General features: G+C 49.0%; 1 protein-coding gene across 1 annotated transcript; it reads right to left on the minus strand.

The window, feature by feature from the left end:
* ZNF554 (zinc finger protein 554) lies at nt 1-26,107 on the minus strand. The gene is made up of 6 exons (XM_036100965.2): nt 26,079-26,107; nt 13,552-13,680; nt 6,278-6,347; nt 3,668-3,794; nt 2,227-2,418; nt 1-1,657 (listed from the first exon to the last, which is right to left on the minus strand). Exons 1-6 carry the CDS (start codon nt 26,105-26,107, stop codon nt 486-488), a joined length of 1,719 nt encoding a protein of 572 aa, XP_035956858.2. The 3' UTR covers nt 1-485.
* Between the last annotated feature and the right edge of the window lie 390 nt (nt 26,108-26,497).

The raw sequence follows: 26,497 nt of genomic DNA on the forward strand, positions 1-26,497 counted from the left end.
TACTATTTTGCACTCTTTATTTTCCACTTTGCACCCAAAGCTCCTTCTGTGTAAGCATATATTCTGCATTGCCATAGCAGGACAAGAAACAAGTTAGGACCTAGCTAAGTGACCAACAGGGGCAGAATGGCTATGTAAAATATTGAAACCAATTATTGAAACAATAATACTGAAGTTTCAAACAAAAGGCTGAAACAGAATACCTTTTGTTTCAACAACTAAATTAATGTGACAATTCTTAGCAAAATCCCACTGCATGTTAGTGTTCACATTTATTAATCTCTTCCAAAAGGACAGGCATTGGGCATAGCTCAATGGCAATTCTCCCCATTAAAAAGGTCCCTTCTCAGATCTGGACTTCAGTGTTTTTCTTCAAGAATGTGGCATACACCTACTTCTTTTCAAATAGTACATCAGAAGGGCAAAACTTATCCACACTTAAGTAGTAGAGTGCTAAAAGTTACTTTACAGAGCAGCAATAATCTCTAAAATCCAATAAGGTAGCTGCTCTGATAGAAAGCTTTCCCACAATCAATTATTTTATAGGTTTTCTGACTAGTGTGAGTTTTCTGATGGGTGATAAGGGATGAGCTCTGGCTGAATGCTTTCCCACATTCGTTACAGCTATATGGTTTCTCTCCAGTGTGAGTTCTCTTGTGCCTAACGAGGGAAGACCTCTGGCTGAAGGCTCTTCCACACTGTTTACATTCATAGGGGTTCTCACCGGTGTGAGTTCTCTCGTGTTGGTTAAGCGAGGAGCGATCACTGAAGGCCTTTCCACATTCATTACATTCATACGGCTTCTCACCAGTATGCGTTCTCCTGTGCAAGATCAGGTAAGAACTCTGGCAGAAGGATTTTCCACAGTCTTTGCATTTATAGGGCTTTTCCCCTGTGTGAATCCTCCGGTGCTGGGTAAGAGACGAAATCCTGTTGAAGGCTTTCCCACAGTCACTGCACGTGTAGGGCTTCTCTCCAGTATGAGTTCTCAAGTGTCGTGTGAGGGTTGAGCTGTGCGTAAAGGCTCTCCCACATTCCTGACATTCATATGGTCTCTCTCCTGTATGTATTCTCTGATGTTCACTCAGGGAATGCCTCCGATTAAACATTTTCCCACAGTGGTAACATTCATAGGGTTTCCCCACCGTATTAATTGTGGTGTGTGTCCTAAGAGCCGTACCATGATTAAATGACTCCCCGCTTTCTGCATGCGTACAGATTCCAGTTTTGTGTTGAACAAAGGAACTATTTGGGCTGATGTCTTTTCCACATTCATTCCCTTCACAGGGCCTCTGGTCTGAATATCCCATCTGATGATGTTTTAAGAACGGATCAGCTACCAAATGCTCAATATCAAGATCACAGTCATGGAAATGTTTTCCTACAAAACCTCCTTGTGATAAAGCAAGGTCTGCGTTCATACTACAGGTTTCCCCAAACTCATGCCAGGCAGTGGACTCCTTTGGAGCAAATGCCTCTGCTTGGGTATATGCCATTTGCCTCAAAAGCCTGTGGGAGTCTTCATGGTTCTCCTCCAGCTGACCACATGCCCAGTCTTCTCTGGAGAGCTTTATGATATTCATACCACTGGCTGGTTCTTCCTCCAAAACCACCTTCTTATAAATTGACTCTTGGCTTTTCAGACTAGTCTCCAAATCTGAAATAAATTAAGGGGTGGGGGGGGGGGAAGAAACATTTAACTTAATAATAGTGGGACAAAAGTACTTCCAACATACACAAGGCACATGTGAATTCATGTTCAAATATCAGCACTCAACATGGTGGAAAACAGGAAAAGATCCTAAGGACAGGAAGCAGTGTAAGAAGCTGGACAACAATGAAAAATGGGAGAAAAAAATGTAAATATAGAAGGAATGGCTCTACAAAGGAGGCAGAAGGAATATGGCAGAGAGAAAGAATCATCAAGAAAGCAGACAGGGAAGAGAGGTAACAAGAAATACAGGTAGAATAGCTTCAAGAAAGAAATGGGATATCTTAAAAAAAAAAAAAAAAAGAAATGGGATATCTTTCTCTGCACCCACAGCGGGTGGTAGAAGCTAGTGCATAGGGCAAGGTTGCCGGAGATGAACCGAAGGTATCTGAGAAAGAGCAACCAAAGACCTCAACCTTCTCCTTATAGAGTTCCGGCCTCTGTGGAGAGATCTCTGACCTGCAGTCCCCAAGATGCCACCCCCACTCAATGGCTTGTATCTGCCTGGCTCTCACCTGAACAGGAGGTTTGGGGAGTTCCTTGTGGCCCCATCCACATGGCTTCTCCTGGCTCCAAGTGGGAAGGCACCAGTGGTGGAAAGAGTGGACACCCCACCCATGGGGGAGGACTGGTGGCCCAAGAGGCTCGCACTGGGGTAAGTGTGCCATCGTCAATACCTGTATCAGAACTTTGGTTCTTCAAGGCTCCTGAAAGAGACAAGAGTACACTGGACAGGTGGCACGTTGACCAAGCTGGAGATTTTATTTTCCTAATTAAAAACCTGTGGATTTTACATTTCCCTGAGAAAAATCTACAAATGGCCAGCAAGCACATGAAAAGATGTTCAACGTCATTAGCCATTAGGGAAATGCAAATCAAAACCACAGTGAGACATCACTTCATATCTAGTAGGATGGGTATGATTTTTTTTTTTTTTAAAGAGCAAAAGCAGAAAATAAGTCTTAGAGAGGATGTGGAAAAATCAGAATCCTTGTGCATGGCTGGTAAGATGGTGCTGTGAAAACCAGCTTGGTGGTTCCTCGAAAAGGTAAACATAGACTTACCGTCGGACCTAGCAATTCCACTTCTGGGTATGGACCCAAGGCTGCTGAAAGCAGGGAGGCGAAGTACTATTTGCACACCCACGTTCACAGCGACCAAAAAGTCGAAACAACCCAAGTGTCTATCTATGGACAAGTGGATAAATAAAATGTGGTCCATCCAAACAGTGGAATATTATTTAGCCATAAAAAGTAATTAAATTCTGACACCTGCCACGACGTGGAGGGACCCCCGAGGACACTGGGCTCAGTGAGAGGAGCCAGACCCGGAAGGACACATCCCGCAGGACCCCACTCCCAGGAGGTCCCCAGAGGAGTCCCGTCCACAGAGACAGAGAGGAGAGGGTGGGAGCCGGGGCTGGGGCAGGGGGCGGGGAGTCCGTGCTTCGTGGGGACAGAGTCTCCGTGTGGGGAGATGGAACGTTCTGGAGACGGAGGGTGGGGGTGGGGAGTCCGTGCTTAGTGAGTATAGGGTTTCTCTCCGAGGTGATGAAAAGGTTTTGGAAACAGCGCTGATGGTCCTACAACATTTTGAATGTAATTGCTGCCTCTGAATTGTATACCTAAAAAATGGATTAAGAAGGCAAATTTTACGTTACATGTATTTTACAACAAAAATTTTTTAATGGTGACTGTAGCCAAGAGGACTCAGGGACGTTCTCTCGGACTAAGGTGCGAGGTGCGTCTCGACAGCAGCTCGGACAATCACACAGCGAAGACATCAGGCCATTCTCTGCGTCGAAGAGCCCCGCGCACCATGAGCCCCACAGGGGCAGGAACCACGGCCGCCGTATTCACCCCACGAACCCCCACTTCCTAACCCGGCTCGGGACGCAGCGTGGACGCTGAGTGAGCGTGCACCGAGGAGCGGGTGGATGCGCGCTGCTGCTCTTACCCAGGGCGGCCAGGTTCGCGCAGGTGTCCAGCATCACCTCTCTGTAGAGCCTCCTCTGCGCGGAATCCAGCATCGCCCACTCCTCCCGGGAGAAGTCCACGGCCACATCCTCCAAGGTCACCACCTCCTAAAACATCACATCGGCTCTGCTCAGGCACGCCCCCGCCCCCATCCGCGGTCACAGGAGGAGCGCAGAGGGAGGTGGTCCACGTGGAGCGGGTGCGCAGCCCAGAGGTCAGACTGCCAGTGCAGGGCGGCCGGAGGGGCACATGCGGCCCATTTGCTGCTGTTGTTAAGATTGATTGACTGATTGACTGATTGTCAGAGAGAGAGAGAGCGCACAAGCAGGGGGAGCGGCAGACAGAGGGAGAGGGAGAAGCAGGCTCCCCGCAGAGCAGGGAGCCCAATGCGGGGCTCGATCCCAGGACCCTGGGACCATGACCCGAGCTGAAGGCAGATGCTTCACCGACTGAGCCACCCAGGCGCCCCAATATTAAAAGTTTCTGTGTTTCTCCCACCCAGAAGAAAAAAGTTAGCACCCAGGGCTGCCACAAAATTTTAGATAAAGTGGGGGCGCCTGGGTGGCTCGGTCGGTCAAGTGTCCAGCTCCTCGATTTCAGCTCAGGTCATGATCCCAGGGTGCTGCGCTCCCCGCTCTGTGCGGAGTCTGCTGGAGATTGTCTCCCTCTCCCTCTGCTCCTCCCCTGTTCGCACTCTCGCCCTCTCTCAAATAAATAAATAAAATATTTAAAAAAAATTTTTAGATAAAGTAGGAAAAAACAGGCTTTTTTCCAGGCCAGCAGCTGCTGCTGCAACCTCCCCCAGACCCCCTCACATTCCTGCTGCCTTCTTCCCAGGGAGCTCTAGGGTTAACCCTGCACCTGCTGAACTCACTGCAAGGCTTTGAGTAAATCTGCAATTAAATAAAAAGGAAAACAATTTTAATGGCTTTGAACTTTGTGACTATTACATATGGATGTACAATTAAAAATGAGTGTGAAATATCACTTCGTATTTATTAAATAATATATTTATATTTAATATTTATAATAAATATTATTTGTTTAAAATTATAATAAATAAATAAATATAATTATATTATTATAATTCCATAATGGATCATCTCAATTAGGGAAGACTGGGGAAAAAGTCTCAGTGGGACACAAGTTCTTTGTTTTTTGCTGCCTGGTGAGCAGGTTAAAATGTAAGCTCTTTAAATACTAAAAACAAGCGTCCATGACTCATGATTTTTATGACTTACACCTATTGGAGAACAACATGAAAAGAGAGGCGATCCCCAGATGGAGAAATGCCGTTGGGGTTTTAAAGACTCAGGTCTGAGCCACTAAGGGGCTCGTGATCCCGCGTGGCCTGGAGAGATGAGGACCCTCCAGCCTGACCGCCTCGGTCTGAGTGGCTCCATTTATGTGCACATGAAGACAGACGAGACAAGAACGGCCACGGCCCGGCCCTGTGGCATCTCAGCTTTGCCGCTGCCGCGGGACAAGCCGCTGGCTTTGTTTGGAACCCTGACCTCACAGGTTCCGGGCCCAGCACGGGCTCCAAGCTGAAACCTCACAATGTCCCCAAGGGCTGTGTCAGGCCTGAAGCAGGTGTGCCTGCAATGACCAGGACTTCGATGCGGGGGCCAGAGCAACTGAAGACCTCTCTCCAGGGGCCCCAATAGGACAACATCACAGATACTGACTGGACATCTGGGTCACTCACAAATGACCCCAGGAAAGGGCTTGTTCTCCGAGGGACCACCTGAACCCGAGCTGTCGGTCACCTCTGTATTTCTGATGCAGACACTGATCACGTTCCCAAAGCTGTGAGTTAGGGGACAGGGACCCTGCCTACTGCTCTCCACAGATCTGCTGTCCCAGCCGATGGTGGCTTCTGCTCCCCACCTCTCTCCTGTTGCTCATGCCCCAGAAGGCGGCTTCCCACCAAATGCAGCTGTCCTCAGGCTTAGGAAGGAAGGGACCCTGACACCTGCCACGACGTGGAGGGACCCCGAGGACACTGGGCTCAGCGAGAGGAGCCAGACCCAGAAGGACACATCCCGCAGGACCCCACTCCCAGGAGGTCCCCAGAGGGTCCCATCCACACAGACAGGAGAGGGTGGGAGCCGGGGCTGGGGCAGGGGGTGGGGAGTCCGTGCTTCGTGGGGACAGTCTCCGTGTGGGGAGATGGAACGTTCTGGAGACAGAGGGTGGGGGTGGTCGCAGGACGGGGTGAGTGTGCTTCACGCCACGAGCTATGTACTGAAAGCGGTGAATTTCATGTTGTGTGTATTTGACCACAATTTTGAAAATTATTTTTAATAAGGAGGATGGCGCAGCTCTTCCCGCCATGGGGGAAGTGCGGGGTCTTCAGGCCACAAGGACGCGCTCCCAGCCCAGGAAGGAAGCACAGCTCTCCTGTGGGGAAAGGTGTGCTAAATCCGGTGTATGCCTCTCCTAGACATCCAAGAAGCAGGGGTACTCGGACCCAGATGCTCATGGGCAGTGCTCCCTCGGTTCCCACGTAGCGAGGAATGCAAGTCTGGTAGGAGCGCTTCCCCTGACACACCGGGCGTCTTCAGGGCCGGAGGAAGTCCCCACTCACCTGGGGCCATGGGGGCAGGTAGCCAGCAGCCATTCTCTTCTCTTGGGAGCAGTTTCCAAGGCAGGCAGAGCTGCGGGAGGAGAAGGGACCGTGAAGCCCAGGCCCAGACCTGTCCCCAGTCCCCAAATCCTGGACCCAGAGACCTCTGCAACCAATCCAGGTGTCCCCCCAACAGTGTGGTCAACAGAAGCCAGGACAGAGGCCATGGGCCTTAACGGCTCCTTAACCCAGGCTCCGACGGAGAGACTGAAGGTCTCGGAAGCTTATGGAATGCACCCACTCCATCGCAAAGCAGTGCTGGGGCCACTGAAACAGACGACCACACGCTGGGAGGCTTAAGACCACAGAGACTCACTCTCTCACATTCTGGAGGTCAGAAGTCAGATCAAGGTCTCAGGGCTGCGCCCCCTCCAGTGGCTTCAGAAGAGGGTCCTTCCTGCCTCTTCCAGGTTCTGGGCACTCCAGCTGGCCCTGGGCTCGTGGCCACGTCCCTCCAGTCTCTGCCTCCATGGTCACGTGGCTGTCTCCCGAATCTGTGTCTCTCTTCTTATGAGGACACCAAGTCGTTGGATTAGGCCCGCCTACTCCAATATGACCTCGCCTTCACTAACACCATCTGCAAAGATCCTATTTCCAAATAAGCTCACATTCTAAGGTTCCGGGTGGACGTGAATTTTGCAGGGAACACCATTCAACCTAGTAGGACCACCCAGGCTCAAGCTCTGGAAGGCTCAGTTCAGAGCCCACAGGCGCCCCCACCCCGGGCGTGTCTCAGATTCATGTCTGCCTTCCCACAGCCCAGCTGGCTCCCTGGACTCGCTCCCTGACCCAACTTTAGTTGGGCCACTCTGAACCCTCCTTTCAACCAGGCCTTGACCTCTGAGCTTCTGAGTTTAGTTCTGCATTACCCAGTTTTAGCAAGAGCCCCTGCCCTGTGTCTGATGCCCTGGAGAGCTGGCCGGTCCCCCCATCCCACAGCCAGGTGGCGTAGGGATCACCCAGCCTGCCTGCAGCAGCAGCCCCATCAGCTCTGTTTGGCCAGAGCCCCCCTGATGTGTCCTCTTGGCAACTGCCTGTCCACTGACCCCCTCCTGCTCCCTTGCCACATACCCCGGCTTGTCCACGCTGCATCAGGGATGGAGCCCAGGTCCACCGGGAGGTCTCTCCCCCCTGCCACAGGGCCTGAGCAGACTGTTTCCAGCACGCTAACGAGTGTCCGGCTCTGGCCCTCAGTGACGGCATCCTGAAGGAGTCCCCACTCTGTCCCCACTCACCACAGGTGAGCCACCTGCCCGCTCTGGGTGTGTCATCCATGTGTAAACTCTAAACTCTCACGCAGACTCACGAGGAATGAATGGACACTTGTGATGGGCTTGATCTGGATTCCTGGATGAAAACTTCAAAAAAATCACTCCCCCCCCCATTAACAGACCATCACCACAGGAACACCCCAGTAACCATCCCTGCAGACAAGACCCACCGATGCACACACTTCGTTACTGGGGAGATTCCAAGGAGAGACGGGACATTGGCCATGCCTCCAGAATATGTTAATTAGCACCCTGGTTTTAACACATCTGTAAATCCTTCCATGCTTCTCGTCCAGGAGGTGGAGCTCCGCCTCCCCAGACCCCTGCTTTCTATGTGGGTTGACTCGGTGACTTGCTTCCAGCAAACACTGCAGATCAAGGGAGACACGGCAACCTTACTACTGGAGAAACCTGTCAGACCCCACCCGAGCCGGGTGATCGAGGCTGGAGCCCCACCCCAGCCGGGTGATCGAGGCTAGAGTCACCGGCGATGCGGACTGGACAGCAGATATGCCCTGATGTGACATGACACCACTGGGATACCCTCCCCCCAAACCATAACCCCAGTGTAATCGTGAGAAAACATCAGACAAACTCAACCCACGGGACCTTCTACAAACACCTAGCCAGTGCTCTTCAAAAGCACCAAGGTCATGAAAGACAAGGAAAGTGTGAGAAACAGTCACAGACTGGACAAGCCCAAGAAGGAAGGCAAGGTGACAAAATGTCCTGTGGGACCCTGGATGGGTTTCCTGGGCCAGAAGGAAGATGGTAGTGGGAAATCTGGGGAAATCTGAAAAAGTCTGCCATCTACTTAATAGAACAGAACCAGCGTTAATCTCTTGGTTGGTTGATGCTTTTTTTTTTTTTTTTAAATAGTGTGTGGTAAGAACACCCAACATGAGATTTATCCTCATGACCCATTTTAGGTGCATGACGCCCTACTGCTGACTCATCTTGCTGAACCGAGATCTGATGCTGCCCGCCCCCTCCCGTTGCTCCGGGTCGCATCTTGGTTGCGATCAACGCCCCACAGTGAGGTGTCGATGACATGAGGAGAAGCATTCTCAGTAAGGGGTAAGGCGGTGTTAACCCTGGGGTACTGCAAATTGGTTCCTGGGGTGGGGAGGGGAGGTCAGAAGAAGTGTTCTTTTTATGTATAACGCACAGATGCGTGTTCAGTACAGAGGCGGATAACACACACCTACATATAATGCGTTGTTTGGTATCGAAGGTCTGGGACAACCCCGCATCCAGCAAGTCTGCGGGGCCATTCCTCCCACGGCGTTTGCTCACTTCACGTCTCTGTGCCATGGCGATCTCAGGAGCTCGTCATTACTGTGGTTGTTACGGAGATCTGTGGTCGGTGATGATGCCTTGCAGAAAGCTCAGATGACGGTTTGCATTTATTAGCAATAAGGTATTTTTAAATTAAGGCACGTACACGGTATTTTTAGACATCATGCTACCGCACACCTAACGGACTCCAGGACAGTGTAAACATAACTTTTATGCACCCTGGGAAACCCCACAATGCACGCGACTCGCTTTATTGTCGGTGGTCTGGAACCGAACCTGCAGTATCTCCAACGTAAGTCTGTGTACATATAACTGTTGTTACGGGCTAAACGGTGTTCCCTCCAAATTCATACCTTCAAGTCCCAACCATAGGACCTCAGAAGGTGACTATATTTCAAGACAGGGCTCTTAATGAGGTAATTAAGTCAAAATGAGGTCGCTAGGAATGGGCCCTGGTCCCATAAAACCCATGTCCTTATAAGAAGAGAGGACTGGTGGGGGCGCCTGGGTGGCTCAGTTGTTAAGCATCTGCCTTCGGCTCAGGTCACGATCCCAGGGTCCTGGGATCAAGCCCCGCATTGGGCTCCCTGCTCAGCGGGGATCCTGCTTGTCCCCCTCCTTCCTGCTGGTGCTCTCTCTCACTATCTCTGTGTCTCTCAAATAAATAAACAAACAAAAAATAAGAAAAGAAGAGAGGACTGGGACACAGACACACACAGAGAAGACCATGTGAGGGCGCGGAGAGAAGACAGCTGTCTACCGCCAAGGAGAGAGGCTTCAGAATGAAATCAGCCCTGTCGACACCTCGATCTCAGGCCTCCAGCTCCAGGTCTGGGAGAGAACCGAGCTCTGTGGTGTGAGCCGCCCAGTCCACGGGGCTCTGTGGCAGTCCCCACACACTGATGCATCTGTGGTATTAAATCTTCGTGGGGGGGCTGGTCAGTATCAATGTGCTGGCTTCCATCACTGTTGTGAGAGATGCCAATGGGGGAAGCTGCGTGATGGGCACAGGGGGCTCTGCCCCGCTTCTGCAACATCCTGTGAGTCTATAATTAATCACAATTAAACATTTAAAAAAATAGTAGCCTCCCGCCAGAAAGAATTTCACACGGAAGGGCGACTGGGACACAAGAATCCCCACAAGGTTCCTTGGGGCAAGGGCAAACGAAGAAGCTGGGCTGGTGCACGAGGGGGGAGCTGTGGGAAGGCACGGGGGGCTCCGTGCGCCATCTGCACGCCTCTTCCCCAAATCCCTTCAAAAGAAAAAGCTCGCTCAAGTAAAGATACTTCTCCCAAGGTGATACTCAGATGACGGAGCGGCACACAGAAAGATGCTCAACGTCGCGAGTCATGGGGGAAATACAGATCAAACCCACAGTGAGGTAACACGTCACCCCCAGCAGGATGACTAGTGTCAGAAAGGCAAGAACAGGGGCTGGGGAGGACGGGGAGAAATGGACGCCTTGGGCACGGACAACGGGGCCACCACCGTGGAAGACAGTCTGGCGGTTCCTCGAATGGTTAAACACAGGTAACATGGGACCCACACTCTCTGCCCAAGAGAAACAAAAACATACGTCCACACAAACATCTGTTCACAAATGTTCACGGCAGCGTGACTCGCAGTCGCCCAAAGGTGGAAGCAACCCAAAGGTCTGTCAACGGATGAATGGGTAAACAAATGTGCTCCGTCTACACAGCAGATTGTTATTCAGCCTTAAAAAGAAGTGCAGCCCTGACACGCTCTACGTGGACCGACCCCAAGCCCACGACGCTCAGGGAGGGAACCAGACACAGAAGCCCCATGGGTGTGAGTCCACGTGGGTGACACGTCTCCAGAACAGGCTCATCCATGAACAGGAAGTAGATCTGTTTTTGCCACGGGCTAGAGAATAGGGCTGGGAGGTAACGGCTCACGGGGACAGGGTTTCTTGGGAGAATGATGAAAGGATCCAGAATTAGACAGACACGGTGACTGCCCAGCTCTGTGCATATACTATAAGTCACTGAACTGCATACCCTAAATGAACCAACTGTATGGGATGCGGATTACATCTAAATAAAGCTATTACCAAAAAAATAAAACTAACAAACCTGGAAACAAAAACTTGTCAACAGTTAAATATATATAACTGTATATATATAACACTCACACGTAATATATTGCAAGATGGCCAAAAGCTGGCAAGGATATACACCAAATGGTATCATGGCTAACTCCAGGAAGGACCAGTAATTGTTTAAATTATCAAGGAAGGGGCCCGTGGGTGGCTCAGTCGTTAAGCGTCTGCCTTCGGCTCAGGTCATGATCCCAGGGTCCTGGGATCGAGCCCCACATCGGGCTCCCTGCTCAGCGGGAAGCCTGCTTCTCCCTCTCCCACTCCCCCTGCTTGTGTTCCCTCTCTCGCTGTCTCTCTGTCAAATAAATAAACTAAAAAAAAATAAATTATCAAGGAAGACATGATCTGTGATGCCAACTTCTTTTGCAAACCATTTATGAAGTGAAACTGAGATAAACTAGAACAAAAGCTTGACAGCCTAAGCAGGGAGCCAGAGAGGACGTGCTGCAGAATTCGCCGGAGAGCTGGCTCCGACTCACCGGGAGCACGTGGTCTCAGCTCTGCAGGGCAGAGGGCCGGCCGGCCAGATGCCCGGGGCATCAGGTGTCTCTCTAGGACACATGTGCTCCACCCTGAGCAGGCACCTGCTGGTGAAAACACTGCCCGGTGCTGACTCAGGTGCTCTACAAGATACGCTCAAGGCCTGACCTTCCAGTACCCGTGAAAGTGACCTTTGCAAACAGGAAATTTGCAGATGTGACTAAATCATCCTAGAGTCGAGCGGGCCCTGATGCACGATGACGGACGGTGTCCTTAAAAGAGACACGGACACACAGGGAGAAGGCCATGTGGCAGTGGATGCAGAGACGAGTGACACAGCTTCGAGCCAAGGGACGCTGAGGGTTGAGAGGGACCCTCAGAAGCTGGGAGAGGCAGGGAGCATCCTCTCCTCGGGCCTTCGGAGGGAGCAGGGCGCTGCCGAGCCTTGACTTCGGACTTCCGGCCTCCAGAATGAGAGAGTGGAGGTTTCTGTTGCGTTGGCCACTCAGGCCGTGGTGCTCTGCTCCGGCCGCCCCAGGACGCTCACAAACACCAGAGGCAAACAGAGAGGGAGGGCTCTGGTCCTCGCCTTAGCCTTGTTGCCCGGGAGCTTCGTGCAGGGGACGGAACGCATCTACCACCCTGGCCCCCACGCTGCATGCGGTTCCGTCTTTGCTCTGGGGACACTGCAGCTCACAGCAATGGGTCCAGGTCTCCCGGCCCCTTCCTAGCCCTTCCAGACCAATTCTCTGCCAGCCTCTAGAGGTTTGAAGACCCTCCTAATCGTGGTGCATGTCAGTGGCCCCTTTCGCCCGCCCCCTCCTTCACCCAGGCCTGTGGCACATGGCTCAGCATTTTCCCTCTCAATGTTTGAACCACAGAAACTCATCCTTGATCCACAGGAAAGGCCGGATGAGGCCCGATGAGGACTTCCTCACAAGAACAAGGAAATGCACCCCAGGGAAGGGGAGAGACTGGAGGGCTTGGTGCTGGGACACTGGCAGAATGGTCAGCTGCTTCCTCCTCCCCTGGGTCAGCTGGGCATAAATGGAGTGGACCCTCGATACCACTAGAACCACAGGGCCACAGGGTCTCCCCCCAGGTATCACCCACGGTCCCCTAGGGACAGTCACTCCCAAATGAGAGCTCGCTGGTTTCGGGGATCCCATCCGCCCGAAGAGACTCCGTGTGCCATGATGATCTGCCCTCCTGAGGCCCTAGGATGCCGCACACAATTAAATGCACACCCTGAGGGGAGTGGGGAGCACGGGACACAGACGCTGGGGTGAGTCTCTCTGGTTCGTACCGTCTGACCCTTTGGGAATTTATTCTGCTATCTAGTGAGCAGGGATCTGACTCAAGTGCTTTTCCGGATAATTAACGGAGGGTCTCCCCCGCCCCCACCCCCCGGGCGCTGTGGACACGGGCGGGATCCTTCTCTGGGGCGGGGCCGTCCGGGCGCTGCGGGGGTCTGGGCAGCACCCCTGGCCCCACCCCTCGATGAAAGGCGCTCCCCTCCCCCCCGCATGACAACCACCAATGTCCCCAGACACTGCCCAGGGGACGGACACAGGCACAACCGCCCCGGGGGAGACCCCTGGCTAGCCCGGGAAGTCCGGCCGTTCCAACCCCTCTCTGCCTTCAAGAGCAAACACGTTCATTCCATTTCCCTTCCAAGTCTGGGCTGGACGAGCTGCCGTCCGCTCCTGGCAGCGCGCGCCGCCGGGGGTCTCACGCGGGGGCTCCCGCAAGGAAGCGTTGGACTCTGCCGTTCTGGGAGCTGCGCGGCCTTGCCGACTGTCCCGTGCCGCCTCCACGGGAACGCCGAGACCCCGTCCCCGCCCGGACCCCCGCCCGGACCCCGCGCACCTGCTTCGGGCGCGGCCGGCCAGAATGCGCGCGGCACCGCCCGCAGCTACACCGCCCCAGGACGGGCGCAGGTGTCACCGGAGCGCGGCGCCCGGGCGCCACCGGCTCCCACCCCGGCCCGCCGCGCCGACGCGGTCCCCGTGCCAGTCCCGGACCCCTCCTCCCTCCGGCCCGCGCCCCCGCCCCGTTAACTCACGCCGCGCCGCCGCCGCCGCCGCCCCCGCACGCGCGCCCAGGACGGACGCGGCAGTGCGCCTGCGCACCACGCGGCCGCGAACTACAAGTCCCAGGAGCTGCGGGCGTGGCGCTGGGGGCCCCCGTCCCTCTGGGGCGACGAGTCGAGTCACAGCGCCATCAGCGGGCGGGCGGTGTCTCCGCAGGACGGAGAAGCTTCCTGCCCAGCGGCAGATGCGCCCAGCGCTTGGCCTCTCCCTAGATAAGGGAGAAAATGCGAGTGATGTATTTGGCACGATGCCTGAGACATAAAGATTTGCCTATTTATTAACAAGTTATGTAAATATGTAATCCATTTTTTACTTGGTAAAACTGTTCTAAGGATATTTATTAGTAGTACTGATAGATTGACTTGTGTTATTAATAATATGTTGAAATAATAAAACTACCATAATTAATATATTAATGTATCATAGGTTCATAATATATATTGTTATAATTAACTATGATATTCTGTATAATACAGTAAAATGTAACCATCTAATGATAAAATAATATCAATAAGTTATATAAATATGTGATCAATTATACATTTTAAAAATTATGATGATTATTGGCCCAAACCATGATATGTATTATATGTCTTTCAGTATACTATTGTTTTTCTTTTTCAAATGTTTATTTAAATTCTGGTTAGTTGATGTATCATGCAATATTCGTTTCTGGAGGGGCGCCTGGGTGTCTCAGTCGTTAAGCATCTGCCCTCGGCTCAGGTTATGATCCCAGGGTCCTGGGATTGAGCCCCACATCCGGCTCCCTGGTCAGCGGGAAGCCTGCTTCTCCCTCTCCCACTCCCCCTGCTTGTGTTCCCTCTCTTGCTGTGTCTCTATCAAATAAATAAATAAAATCTTTTAAAAAAATTCATTTCTGGAGTAGAATTCAGTGATTCATCACTTACATACAACACCCAGTGCTCATCACAAGTGCCGTCCTTAATACCCATCCCCCACTTAGCCCATCCCCCACCCACCTCCCTCCATCAACCCTCAGTTTGTTCTCTATGGTTAAGAGTCTCTTATGGTTTTTTTCCCCTTCTCTCTTTTTTTTTCCTTCCCATATGTTCATCTGTTTTGTTTCCTAAATTCCACATATGAGTGAAATCATATGGTATGTGTCTTTCTCTGACTGACTTATTTTGCTTAGCATAATACATTTTAGCTCCATCCACACCGTTGCAAATGGCAAGATTTCATTCTTTTTGATAGCTGAGTAATATTCCATTGTGTGTGTGTGTGTGTGTGTGTGTGTGTGTGTGTGTGTGATCTCATATATATATATATCTCACATATATATATCTCACATCATCTTTATCCATTCATCAGTTGATGGACATTTGGGCTCTTTCCATAGTGTGGCTATTGTTGATAGTGCTGCTATAAACATTGGGGTACCCCTTTGAATTAGTGTTTTTGTATTTTTTGGGTAAATACCTAGTAGTGCAATTGCTGAATGGTAGGGTAGTTCTATTTTTTTTTTTAAGATTTTATTTATTTGACAGAGAGAGCACAAGCAGAAGGAGAGAGAGGGAGAAGCAGGCTCCCTGCTGAGCAAGGAGCCTGATGTGGGACTCGATCCGAGGACCCTGGGATCATGACCCGGGCTGAAGGCAGCTGCTTAACCGACTGAGCCACCCAGGCGTCCCAGGGTAGTTCTATTTTTAACTTTTTGAGGAACCTCCATACTGTTTTCCAGAGTGGCTGCACCAGTTTGCATTCCCACCAACAGTACAAGAGGGCCCCTATTTATTTCTCTTTCTCACTCTTTTTCTCTCTATGCAATGGCCAAGCCCTGTGCTGCGTGTTTTTCTTTATAGAAGAAATAGGGTCCCCTGAAATGGAGAGAAGTTGACAACACTTCCTGATCAACAGGCACTCCGGCAAAATGGATTAGGATCTTTTCTCCAGAGTTGCATCTTACTTGTTTCAAGCCTGAACTGGGAATCTAGTCTTCGAGTGGCTTTGGTTTAAGTAGAATAAACATCAGGTAGAAGGTCCCAGTGGTTGGATAAATATGTGTCACATGTGGACCAAGCCAACTCAATAATAAACATAAAGTGTGTTATGATTGAATGTTTGTGTCCCCCCCGCCAAATTCACAAGTTAATACCTAATTCCCAATCTGATGATATTAGGAGGTGGGGCCTTTGAGAGGTGATTATTAGGTGGAGCCATCACGGATGGGGTTAGTGCCCTTATAAAAGAGACCCAAAAGAGCTCCCTCGCCCCTCCCACTATGTGAGGACATGGAAGGAAGAAGTCAGCTATCTGCAACCTGGAAGGGGGTTCTCACCTGCTGGTGTGGGTACCCTGATCTTGAACTTCCAGCCTCCAGAACTGTGAGAAGCAAATGGTTATGAAAGACACCCAGTCTAGGGCCATTTGTTAAAGCTACCTTTACAGACTAAGACAATGTGTTAAATAATTTTCAAACCACTTTTCCAGTCTGGTTTTTCCAGTCTTAGCTTGTGGCATGGAAAATGTGCTGCCCAGACTGCCTTTAGGACTGGAGGACCTATTCCTCCTCATAGTCCTCTGAGCTGCTGCTGACCATCCTAAGTTTTCAGTCTTGCTTACTAAAAAAATAACAGCAGTGTGTTGAGTGATTTATATTAAATATAAAAGTAAATGGAATGGCAATAGTAGAAAGGCTGGAAAAGGAGAAATGGAAGTATACTATTGCAAGGTTCTTACACATGAAGTCCTATCACAAGAAGGCAAATTGTAACAGGTTAGATGTATACTAGAAACCCTAACATAGCTAACAAACTAAATATCAAAACAGAGTGGTAGCTAATAAATCAACAAGAAAATAGGATACAATCATAAAAAATACTCAGTTACTCCAAAGGAAGGCAGAAGAAGAGGGTAAGGGTAAACTGAAGTGACTAGCATATAAACAGCAAGGCGACAGACTCAAAGTTAACCATACTAAAAATCACATTAATTGTTACTGGTTTAAATACCTGAATTAAAAAGTCAGAGATTGTCAGATAAGAAAGTAAGACCCAAAAATATGCTGGCTACAAGAAATACACTTTAAATATGAAGACCAAATAGGTTAGAAAGAACAGGAAATTGAGAGACACAGCATGCTAATACTAGTCAACAGAAGGTAAAAGTAGCTGTATTTCCGTCAAAGCTGATGTCAGAGCAAAGAATATTACCATGGATTAAAAAAACATCATTTTGTAATCATAGAAGTGTCAAATAAGTCAAAAGGACATAACAATCCAAAATATTTATGCAACTATTAACAGAGCTTCAAAATACACAAAGCAAAAATGGGTAGAACTGCAAGGAGAAACAGATATAGTTGGAGATGATTTTAGTATTCCTTGTAGCAGTCAGGGTTTCCAGAGTTACAGAGGGTGATTAATTTTTAGGAATTGTGTTATGTGATTGTGGGGGCTGGCAGGTCCAAAATCTTCAGGGAAGGCTGGAGACCCAAGGAAGAGTGAATGTTGCAGCTCAAGACGAAAGGCCGTCTAGAGGGAGGATTCCTTCTTCCTTAGAGCTCAGTCTTTCCTCCTTAAGGCTTTCAACAGATTGAATGAGGCCCCCCACATTATGGAGGATAATATGCCTCAGTCAAAGTGGACTAATTTAAATATTAATTTAAAATTACCTCCACTGCTGGGCACTTGGGTGACTCAGTCGGTTGTGTCCAACTCTTGATTGCAGCTCAGGTCATGATCTCAGGGTCATGAGTTCCAGTGCCATGTTGGGCTCTGCACTCAGCAGGAAGTCTACCTGAGATTCTCTCCCTCTCCCGCTGCCCCTCCCCCTGCTCATTCGTTCTCTTTCTCTCTCTCAAATAATCTTTAAAATAAATAAAAATAAAATAAAAATTACCTCCACAGCAACATCTAGACTGATGTTTGACCAAACAATGGGTACCATAACCTAGCCAAGAGGACAGGTAAAATTAATCATCACACCTCTCTCTCAATAATTAGTAGAACAATTAGGCAGAACATTAGCAAAGGTGTAGATTTAAACAACCCTATCAACAAACTTGACTGGACTGCTATTTATGAGACACTCTGCCCAACACCAGCCGAACACACATTCTTCCCAAATGTACATAGAACAAATGCTAAGATACATTATATTCTGAGCCATAAACTTTTTTTTTTTAAGAAAGGGAAAGAGTGGGGGGAGGGGCAGAGGGAGAAGGGGAGAGAGAGAATCCCAACTCGGGGCTCGATCTCACAACCGAGATCAAGACCTGAGCTGAAATCAAGATTTAGACGCTTAACCAACTGAGCCACCCAGCCCCTAAAAAAATTTTTTGATACATCCAAAAGGATTCGAGTCATACAAAACATGTGTGATTGGTTAATGATGTATACCGCACAGTGTTCTCCTTCATGTTGCTTCCATTGAGTGAAAAATGGACCCCACTTTTCTCTTCCCCTTCAGATCACATATGGCCTTATGATCTGCCCTTGAGTGACAAAGGTCAGTTTCCATCTCTGTATCAGATGGCCTCCAGGGATGCTGCTCTGGCCCTGGGCATGGTGGTGTAGTTGCTGCATTTTGGCCAGACCTGGGTGGGGCTGTTTGTCTCAGATGATATGAAAGGGAAGTGGTTCCTCTGGGATCTGAAAGAGGAAATGGTCAGGAAAGCTATCTGCACAGCCGACACAGAGAGGATGCCGACCACAGATCAATTCCAGCCTTCCTCAGAATGGACTTTCCAGAGTCATCGATTTGACAGTCACGACTATTGTTTATGGGGACACAGTTCTCTGACAAACCTCCGCGTAGCTGGGTTGAATACTGTCACCACACAGAAGGTGTGGGTCACCTAGTGGGATTTCACCACCAGTGGGAAAGACTCCATGCTTGGCGCTTTCCAAGGGACTCGCCTCTTCACACCAGAGCCACGAAGTCCCTGGTTTCTCACGTTTTATACAGACGGTTAACTGTTGTAAATACCCAGAAGATGTTGTCCTTAGTAAACTCTGGTGATTTTATTTCAAGTGCTCACCCCCAGGATCTGCCCGCAGGGTTCTGGAGGGACGCCCACGCCATGCGTCCTTGGAGGACACGCACTTCTTTGACAGCACCCTGTCTGGCTCCAGCTACCATGTCTACCATGCCAGGTGTGCCGTGGCCCATGCCCCCCATGAGACGCTGCTCCCCCGACCAGAAATGGGGTCTGTGGGGAACTCGAAGAGGCTGATGTTGTCCCAACTACAAAACTGCCTCCGAGGCCTTTAGAGCCTCAGAACCTACAGAGTCCCTCGAGAATACCTGCGGTGACACTATGTCCCCAGAAGGACAAAGGGGGCTCGGTTTTCGTGAACTGGTGTTTTTCTCAAGAGTTGTAGGAGTATCTGTGGTTGTGTTTTCTAGGCAAGGACAATGAGTGTTTGATGCAGAAATGGTCATGGAGCAGATGGTGCCTCTGGGTGAGAAGATCTTATAGAGCAGAACTCAGCGCCTGTCCTTTGCCGCCCAGAGTCTTTATAACCACCCAAATCTACTTTGGCCGGTAGAATGCATTTCCCAGCCATGATCTTTTACTGATGGTCTGAAATGATCCAAGTCCCCCTTTGTGCAACTACTCTAAAGAAGAGTTTATATACTTTCTTCTTTAACTCTGTGAGCACGTACAGGGTTAGTTATGGCTCTTTCCTTTTAACAAATTAAAACATTGGTTCTTTTTTTTTTTTTTTAAGTAATCTCTACCCCCAACATGGGGCTCAAACTCACCACCCCGAAAACAAGAGTCTCATTCATGCTCCACCGACTGAGCCAGCCCGGCGCCCTAAGACATCGGTTCTTTTTTTTTTTTTTTTTTTAAGATTTTATTTATTTATTTGACAGAGAGAGACACAGCGAGAGAGGGAACACAAGCAGGGGGAGTGGGAGAGGGAGAAGCAGGCTTCCCGCTGAGCAGGGAGCCCGATGTGGGGCTCAATCCCAGGACCCTGGTATCATGACCTGAGCCGAAGGCAGATGCCCAACCAACTGAGCCACGCAGGTGCCCCAACACATTGGCTCTTAAAGGCTCACCTACCCAGGAGTTTTTAAATGTAGGTTTTATTGTTACTCAGGTATGGAGGGGCCAACAGATCAGGAGACAGCGGCCATTGAAAAGACAGTTTATTGCTGACACTTCCCTAGTCGAGGGGGCACACCACTGGTGGGGAGCACTCTGGGAAGCACCAGGGTCCGTCAAGAGGCAGGGGTGTGGGGAACATGGGCGGGAGCCTTTATTGTGGTTTCCCTGGGAAGAAACAGGTGAGGCAATTAGAAACAGTAGGTTTAGGATTGGCTGACATGAATAATCTCAGCGGGGTCTGGAGGGTAGGGGCATCCCTAGTTGTCTGGCAACTAGCCCTGGAATGATTAGGGCAGGGGGATAGTGACCCAGAGTGTGAGAGCCCCAAATAGGAGGGGATGGGATGGGGACTCTGAATTGATTGGTTTGCATATGAAAGGTGCACGGCAGGAGACTTAGCCTCAGGAATTAGTTAGCCCTGGGAGGGGCTGTCCCTCCAGGGTCAGGGAGGTCGCACATGTGAAAGCATCACAAATAAAAGGCCTGGTTAACACACCACATCCTAAATCCTGGAGTAGTCTGGATTTTCTGAATCTATCTAATGCATAGAGAATGTCTTCGATCCCTGTCCTCAAGCATCAGGGGATGACTGGCATTTTCAACTAGCATTATACATGTTAATAAAAATGTACATATGTGCGTGATTTTCTGTGTGCTGTTTTCATACATATCTCAGTTGATACCAAAACACACAACACACACAAAATTTGTGATGAACTTGGAGGTTGAAGGAGGTACAGGATTTCCTCCCCCACGTCTAGCGGCCAAGATAGTTTTAAGATATTTCCCCGGGAAGCTCATATTCCATTGCTGAATGTTTATCTTTTAGCTTCATCCCCATTGGAAGAACATCCATTTTAACAACAGTGCTGGTGACCAGGTTTCTTTGCACCAGAAAAGAAAATATGTGGAACGATACAATATTCTTTTTTAAGATTTCATTTATTTATTTGAGAGAGAGAGAGAGAGCACAAGCAGGGGGAGCAGCAGAGTGAGAGGGAGAAGCAGGCTCCCCACTGAGCAGGGAGCCCGATGCGGGGCTCCATCCCAGGACCCCGGGATCATGACCTGAGCCGAAGGCAGATGCTTAACCAACTGAGCCACCCAGGCTCCCCATGATATGATATTCTTAACCATGGAAACTTTCCACCAGGACTGGGACTTGAGATGAAACGAGGCGGTTTGATCCCCGGCACCACAGGGTCAAGGCTCGACTGTCCAGGAAGACGTGACTGAGCGGGCCGTGAGGCTTCCCGAGGTTGGACGCCCTTGCGGTGCCGGATTTATACTTCACGCACACATTTGAGGAGAGCATTCTCATCACAGCAAGCTGACTCCTGTGTCTCATTTCAAGGTCCATATTTATGAAAAAAAAATCTTTCAATTTATATAATTATAGACTTCTTCCTTACTCATTGTCCAGCGGCTACAGAAATACCACACTCAAACATACAGATACATTTTTCACTAATTTTTATTAAGATAGCATCCTGCGGGGAACCTTATGATTTCCTATAGATTAAATAGACTGCATTCTTAAACCAAATTGTATGAATGTGCAGATACACAGGGCTAGACCATGTATCATGTTAAATGAACATCCCCCTACATTTAAGTTACATATTTTGTTCTAATTTAACCATTTCTTTATTGGTGGGCATTTGAGTTGTCTTAAATTTTCCATTATTATAAATAATGCTGCAATGAATGTTTTACATACAACTTAACCAAATGTGCACATACTTCTATCAGATCCCTAGATATGGAATTTTGGGGTGGTGTGTATTTTTACATCTTAAACTTTGATAGATAATATCAAATTGCTCTCCATTAAGACTTCTATCAGTTCATACTTTATCCCAATCCTGATTATCACACTTTTTAAAATGCTTCCAATCTGATGGGTGTCTTATTGTGTGATCTAATTACGTATTTTCATGCTACCCACATCTCCTGTGCTTTGGAAGTGTGATTTTAATTGTCACTTGGCCCATATGGCTTCCACCCAGCTGTGGAATATGGTTTGGCACACATTTTTTGCCCATAAGTATGGACCCATTTTCACTTACCAGTTATTTCCCTGATCATAGGTATTGTGACCATCGGGTCTGCAACACAATAATTTTTGTCTATGTAAAAACACTATCATTATCTTTGTGAGCCATTGACACATTGTCTGTTGCTAATTAGACACGTGTTTATTGGCAGAACTTCTCATCTTCAGACTGCCCGCTCTGTGCGCAGCCAGGGCTGTGGTCCTGTCTGGGTTTATGAAAAACCCTCAGGAGGGGATGCCTGCCTACTGCCGTGATTGCACCCCTTGTCCACACAGGGAGACTTCCAATCAGACAGGTGGGCACCTGTAGAAAGTCCAGTGGACCTGCAGTGTCGTGCCCCTTTATCTTATACCGTGAGTTCCTTCATCCTCTTGAGAAATGCATTCTGTCAACCCATCATAACTATTTGGACTTTTCACTTGTTTGGAATGCCCTCACCACTGCCCAGCTAATCCTACCTAATGGCTAATCAGGAACTCCCTACTCTCGAAATGCCACGGAACACGAATGCAATTCAGCAACTTGATTTAAGAAGCCAAAACTCAAGTTTCAGAGAAAGGAGCCACACAGCAAACAGATGAAGATGAGCTGTCCAGGTGCTGAAACAAGATAACGGAGGGAGACCGGTACTGATTAAGAATTGTTTTCCATCGCAATAAACTGTATCTGTGCTTTCAGTGGACACAGCAGAGATCAGAAGGCTGTCAGCAGATCTAAGTCAGGCACACTGCAGGGCAGACATGAAAAGAAAAACGTTGCCATTGTTGCTACCTTGACAAAATTCTAAAGGAAGCTGCTGTCGTCACTGACGTCAGGACTAAGAGCCACATGACGCCTGACCCCCCCACCTGCTCAGTTCCAAAGAGAAGCTTTCCGCTGAGGACTCTCTGGTTCAGGGGTCGCATGCCTGCACGCTGCAGAGAAGCGTTCTAATGGGAGTTCTGAGTCCTGCTTCAAAAGTAGAGTATCCATGAGATGTAACTTTCTCCACATAGGAAGGTTCATCCCAAAGTCACGCCCAGCCATCAAGAGATCATATCCAATACGCTAGCACACACCGAGTCTCTTCTATCGTGTAAGGTCTTTTGAGGAAACTTTTGCTTTCAACCCCCACGACAACTCCATGGAGTATGATCATGACCACGACTTTACTAAAAGAATTGAAGATGTGCTGAAGAGTAAAGGCTTTGTAAGCCACAGAGCCAAGATTTAATTCTGAGCCCATGAATTCAGACTTGCCTTCTGGTTCAATGATATCACGCTGGGGTTTCATAGTCTAATGAATAAAGGATGGCAAATCAACAGAGTCCTTTGCCACGTTGTGAAGGGTCGTAGGAGAATCTTGTACAGGGAGCTGGACAAGGACACAGGACATGAACAGGACAGTCTTGAAGGATCTGGGAAGGATTCCCAGAGGAGATGATGCTTGAGCTGAGTTTCTGCCCCACGCTCTGCACTGGGAAACTGACCTTCATGGATTATACCAACCGAGCTCTGCCTTCTGGCTTCTATTTGGGTTTGACCCGGTTGGAGCAGTAGCACAAGATCAGCAAATAGGGGGAAGATGATTAGGATGCTGGGTCATGGTTTGCACTGCCCTCGTGCTGGGTTCCGGGATTGGTTCTTCCTCTTTTCCCTTCAGGTCAAAGGTGGTAACAATTCCCAGTCTTGCAGAATGCTGCAGGATCTCTTTTGGCTCTTTTTAAACACACCCACATGTTTGGAGACTGTTCTCTCGTTTTTCTTCCATCATTCCCTGAGGGTGCCATCCAATTTCCATAACACCCTTACCACCAGAGAGGGATACTCAGGTCAGGGAAGAATATGCTCAAGTGCACAGGGAACTGAGAGTTTGGAGCATTTATGGAATTTCAAGTAGGTAAAAGTGCATTTCCTGCTAGGCTAAAGAGTTTGGACTTTATCCAGAGCACATGTGATCAATTTTAAACAGTCTCGTGATCAGATTTGCATGTTTAAGTAGTCACTTCATTAGTGGTGCTTCTGTAGGAGGGGATCAGAACTGAAGGTGGGATACCACCTAGAAATCCACTGCAAGCAAAGGGGAGGGACACCGTGAATATCCTTGTGTATGTACTTTTGCACACTTGGGCTAGTATTTCTGCAGGACAGATGCCTGGAAATGGATACTGATCCACCTGCATATGCATATACTTGCATTTTAAGGGCCTTTGACACACCTTACCAAATTGCTCTTTCTTTTTTTTTTTTTTTAATTTTATTATGTTATGTTAGTCACCATACAATACATCATTAGTTTTTGATGTAGTGTTCCACGATCCATTGTTTTCGTATAACACCCAGTGCTCCATGCAGTACGTGCCCTCCTTAATACCCATCACCAGGTCAAATTGCTCTTTCAAATTCTTGTACCTATTTACCAAAAACCTCGTCCCTTAATTTTTTTTTTTTTAAGATTTTATTTGAGAGCGAGGGAGCGAGCACAAGCAGGGTGAAGGGCAGAGGGAGAAGCAGGCTCCCCACTGAGCAAGGAGCCTGATGAGGGACTCCATCCCAAGACCCTGAGATCATGACCTCAGCCGAAGGCAGACAGTTAATGACTGAGCCATCTAGGCACCCCTGTATTTCTGACATATTTTAAAGTAGATTATAGACCAGGGGCACCTGGATGGCTCCATCAGTTAAGCATCTGACTCTTGATTTTGGCTCAGGTCATGATCTCAGGGTCATGAGACCAAACCCTGTGTTGGGCTCTGCGCTGGGTGTAGAGCTTGCTCAAGATTCTCTCTTCCTCTCCCTCTGCCTCTCCCCCCACCACACACACACTCTCTTAAAAAAATTATAGACCTAATAATATCTCACCCTTTAATGCTTCAGCATGTAACTCGGAAAATGATATCATTAAATGACAATACCATTTTAATATTAATATCATGAGCACCTTTAAAAACAAACAATTCCCTAATATCTAATAAATTGTTCTTTTTCCCAGACTTACTGAAATATAATTGACATATAACATCGTGTAAATTTAAGGTGTACAACAGGGGCGCCTGGGTGGCTCAGTCGGTTAAGCGTCCAATTTCAGCTCAGGTCATGGTCCCAGGGTCCTGGGATCGAGCCCCGGATCGGGCTCCCTGCTCAGCGGGGTGTTTGCTTCTGCTTCTCCCTCTGCCCCATCCCCCCTGCTCATGCTAATAAAATCTTTTAAAAAACAAGGTGTACAACGTAGTAATTTTATAGTGATATGTATATATCACCATACATGTATTATATAATACATATCACTAAATATATATATATATATAGTGATATACACACACACACATATATATGCATGTTTATAGATACACAAATGATCACCACAGTAATACTAGTTAACACGTTCACCATCCCACATAGTTACAATTTTTTTCTGGTTATGAGAACTTTCTTTTTCCAGTTTTTTAAAAATTATTTTAAAGATTTTATTTGAGAGAGAGATTTTATTTGAGAGCATGAGCAAGGCGAGCAGCAGGGAGAGGGAGAGGGGAAAGCAGGCTCCCCGCGGAGCAGGGAGCCCGAAGCGGGGCTCGATCCCAGGATGTGTAAGTTTGTGTGGAGTGGTGTGTAAGTTTGCGGTATAAGGCATGTATTGTGCAATGATGAGCAGTCACCATCCATCTCACTTGTGATGAGAACCCTTAGCAGCTTCCCTGTAGACCACACAGGGGTGCGAACTCTGGTCCTGTTGTGTATCAGACCCCCAGGGCCTATTGATCTCATCCCTGCCCCACTGCCTCTACCCCCCACGCAGCCTACGGTAACCACAAATGTGGTCTCTGAGTTTAGTTTGTTTTTTTAGGGTGTGTTCTTATGGAAAAAAATAATAATAATCCTCGTCAGGGAAGGGTGTATATATGGTCTGTGACCTAGAGAAGTAATATCTAAGGTCTAAGAGGATAATTTCCAAAACTATTTCAAAATGAGAGACAATGGAAGAAGAGGCCACCGTCCACACAGACAGCGAAAGGAGAGGAAATATTTTGTTGATAAAACCATGTGCGAGTGCACGACGTGGACATCATGCAGCCTTACTGGGTAGACGGGCCTATCTTCATCCTGGGAATCAGGACAAAATGCTGCGTGGAGGTGGTGGTTTCTGCTTCTTTCATCGCACGCAGAGAAACGTGTGAGGTGCCCAGCCCCCCCCCCCACCCCGGGACCCCAACCGTGAGCGGGATTGCTGTGTCCGGAGGGGGTGAGCTTCCCAGCTCACAGAGACCACTGGGGACGGCTCTGGCTCACGGCTGTGGTCCTGGGGTCTCCGTGGAGCACCGAGCCCTCTCCTGGTCAAGGCCAACCACTGAACCCTCAGCTCCATCCTGCTCACCTTCCTCACCTTCTGTTTTCCTGCTCCTTACGCCTCATCGGCTGTCAAACTGCATTCAGAGTGGTTTCTACCATGGCTGTTTCCACTGTTTTGGTCCAAAGCATCACTGTGGTCTTGGCCTTCAGGTCATCGCCAGGGAAGAGAGTGCGGCCACGGGTGCTAACGGGCATTTAACTCCGTCATTCCCATCTGCTCCCGGATCCCCGGCTCCCTGTGAGGTCTGGCTGGGAACCTCGCCCCCTTCACTGACACAGACACCCCCCCGTCCCCGAGCCTGGGTACGTCCTCCTCACGTGCAGCCAGGGCTCAGTCACTGCCTTCTACTGCGTCCCGGGATGCCCAGGCCCCCCAGCCCCGAGCAGCTTCACGGTGGTGAAGCCGAGTTCCTGATGTCCAGCATGCTGGCGTTCTGCGGCATCCGGGCTCCC

Source organism: Halichoerus grypus, chromosome 1 (assembly GCF_964656455.1).
Source record: "Halichoerus grypus chromosome 1, mHalGry1.hap1.1, whole genome shotgun sequence".
NCBI classification, from domain to species: Eukaryota; Metazoa; Chordata; class Mammalia; order Carnivora; family Phocidae; genus Halichoerus; species Halichoerus grypus.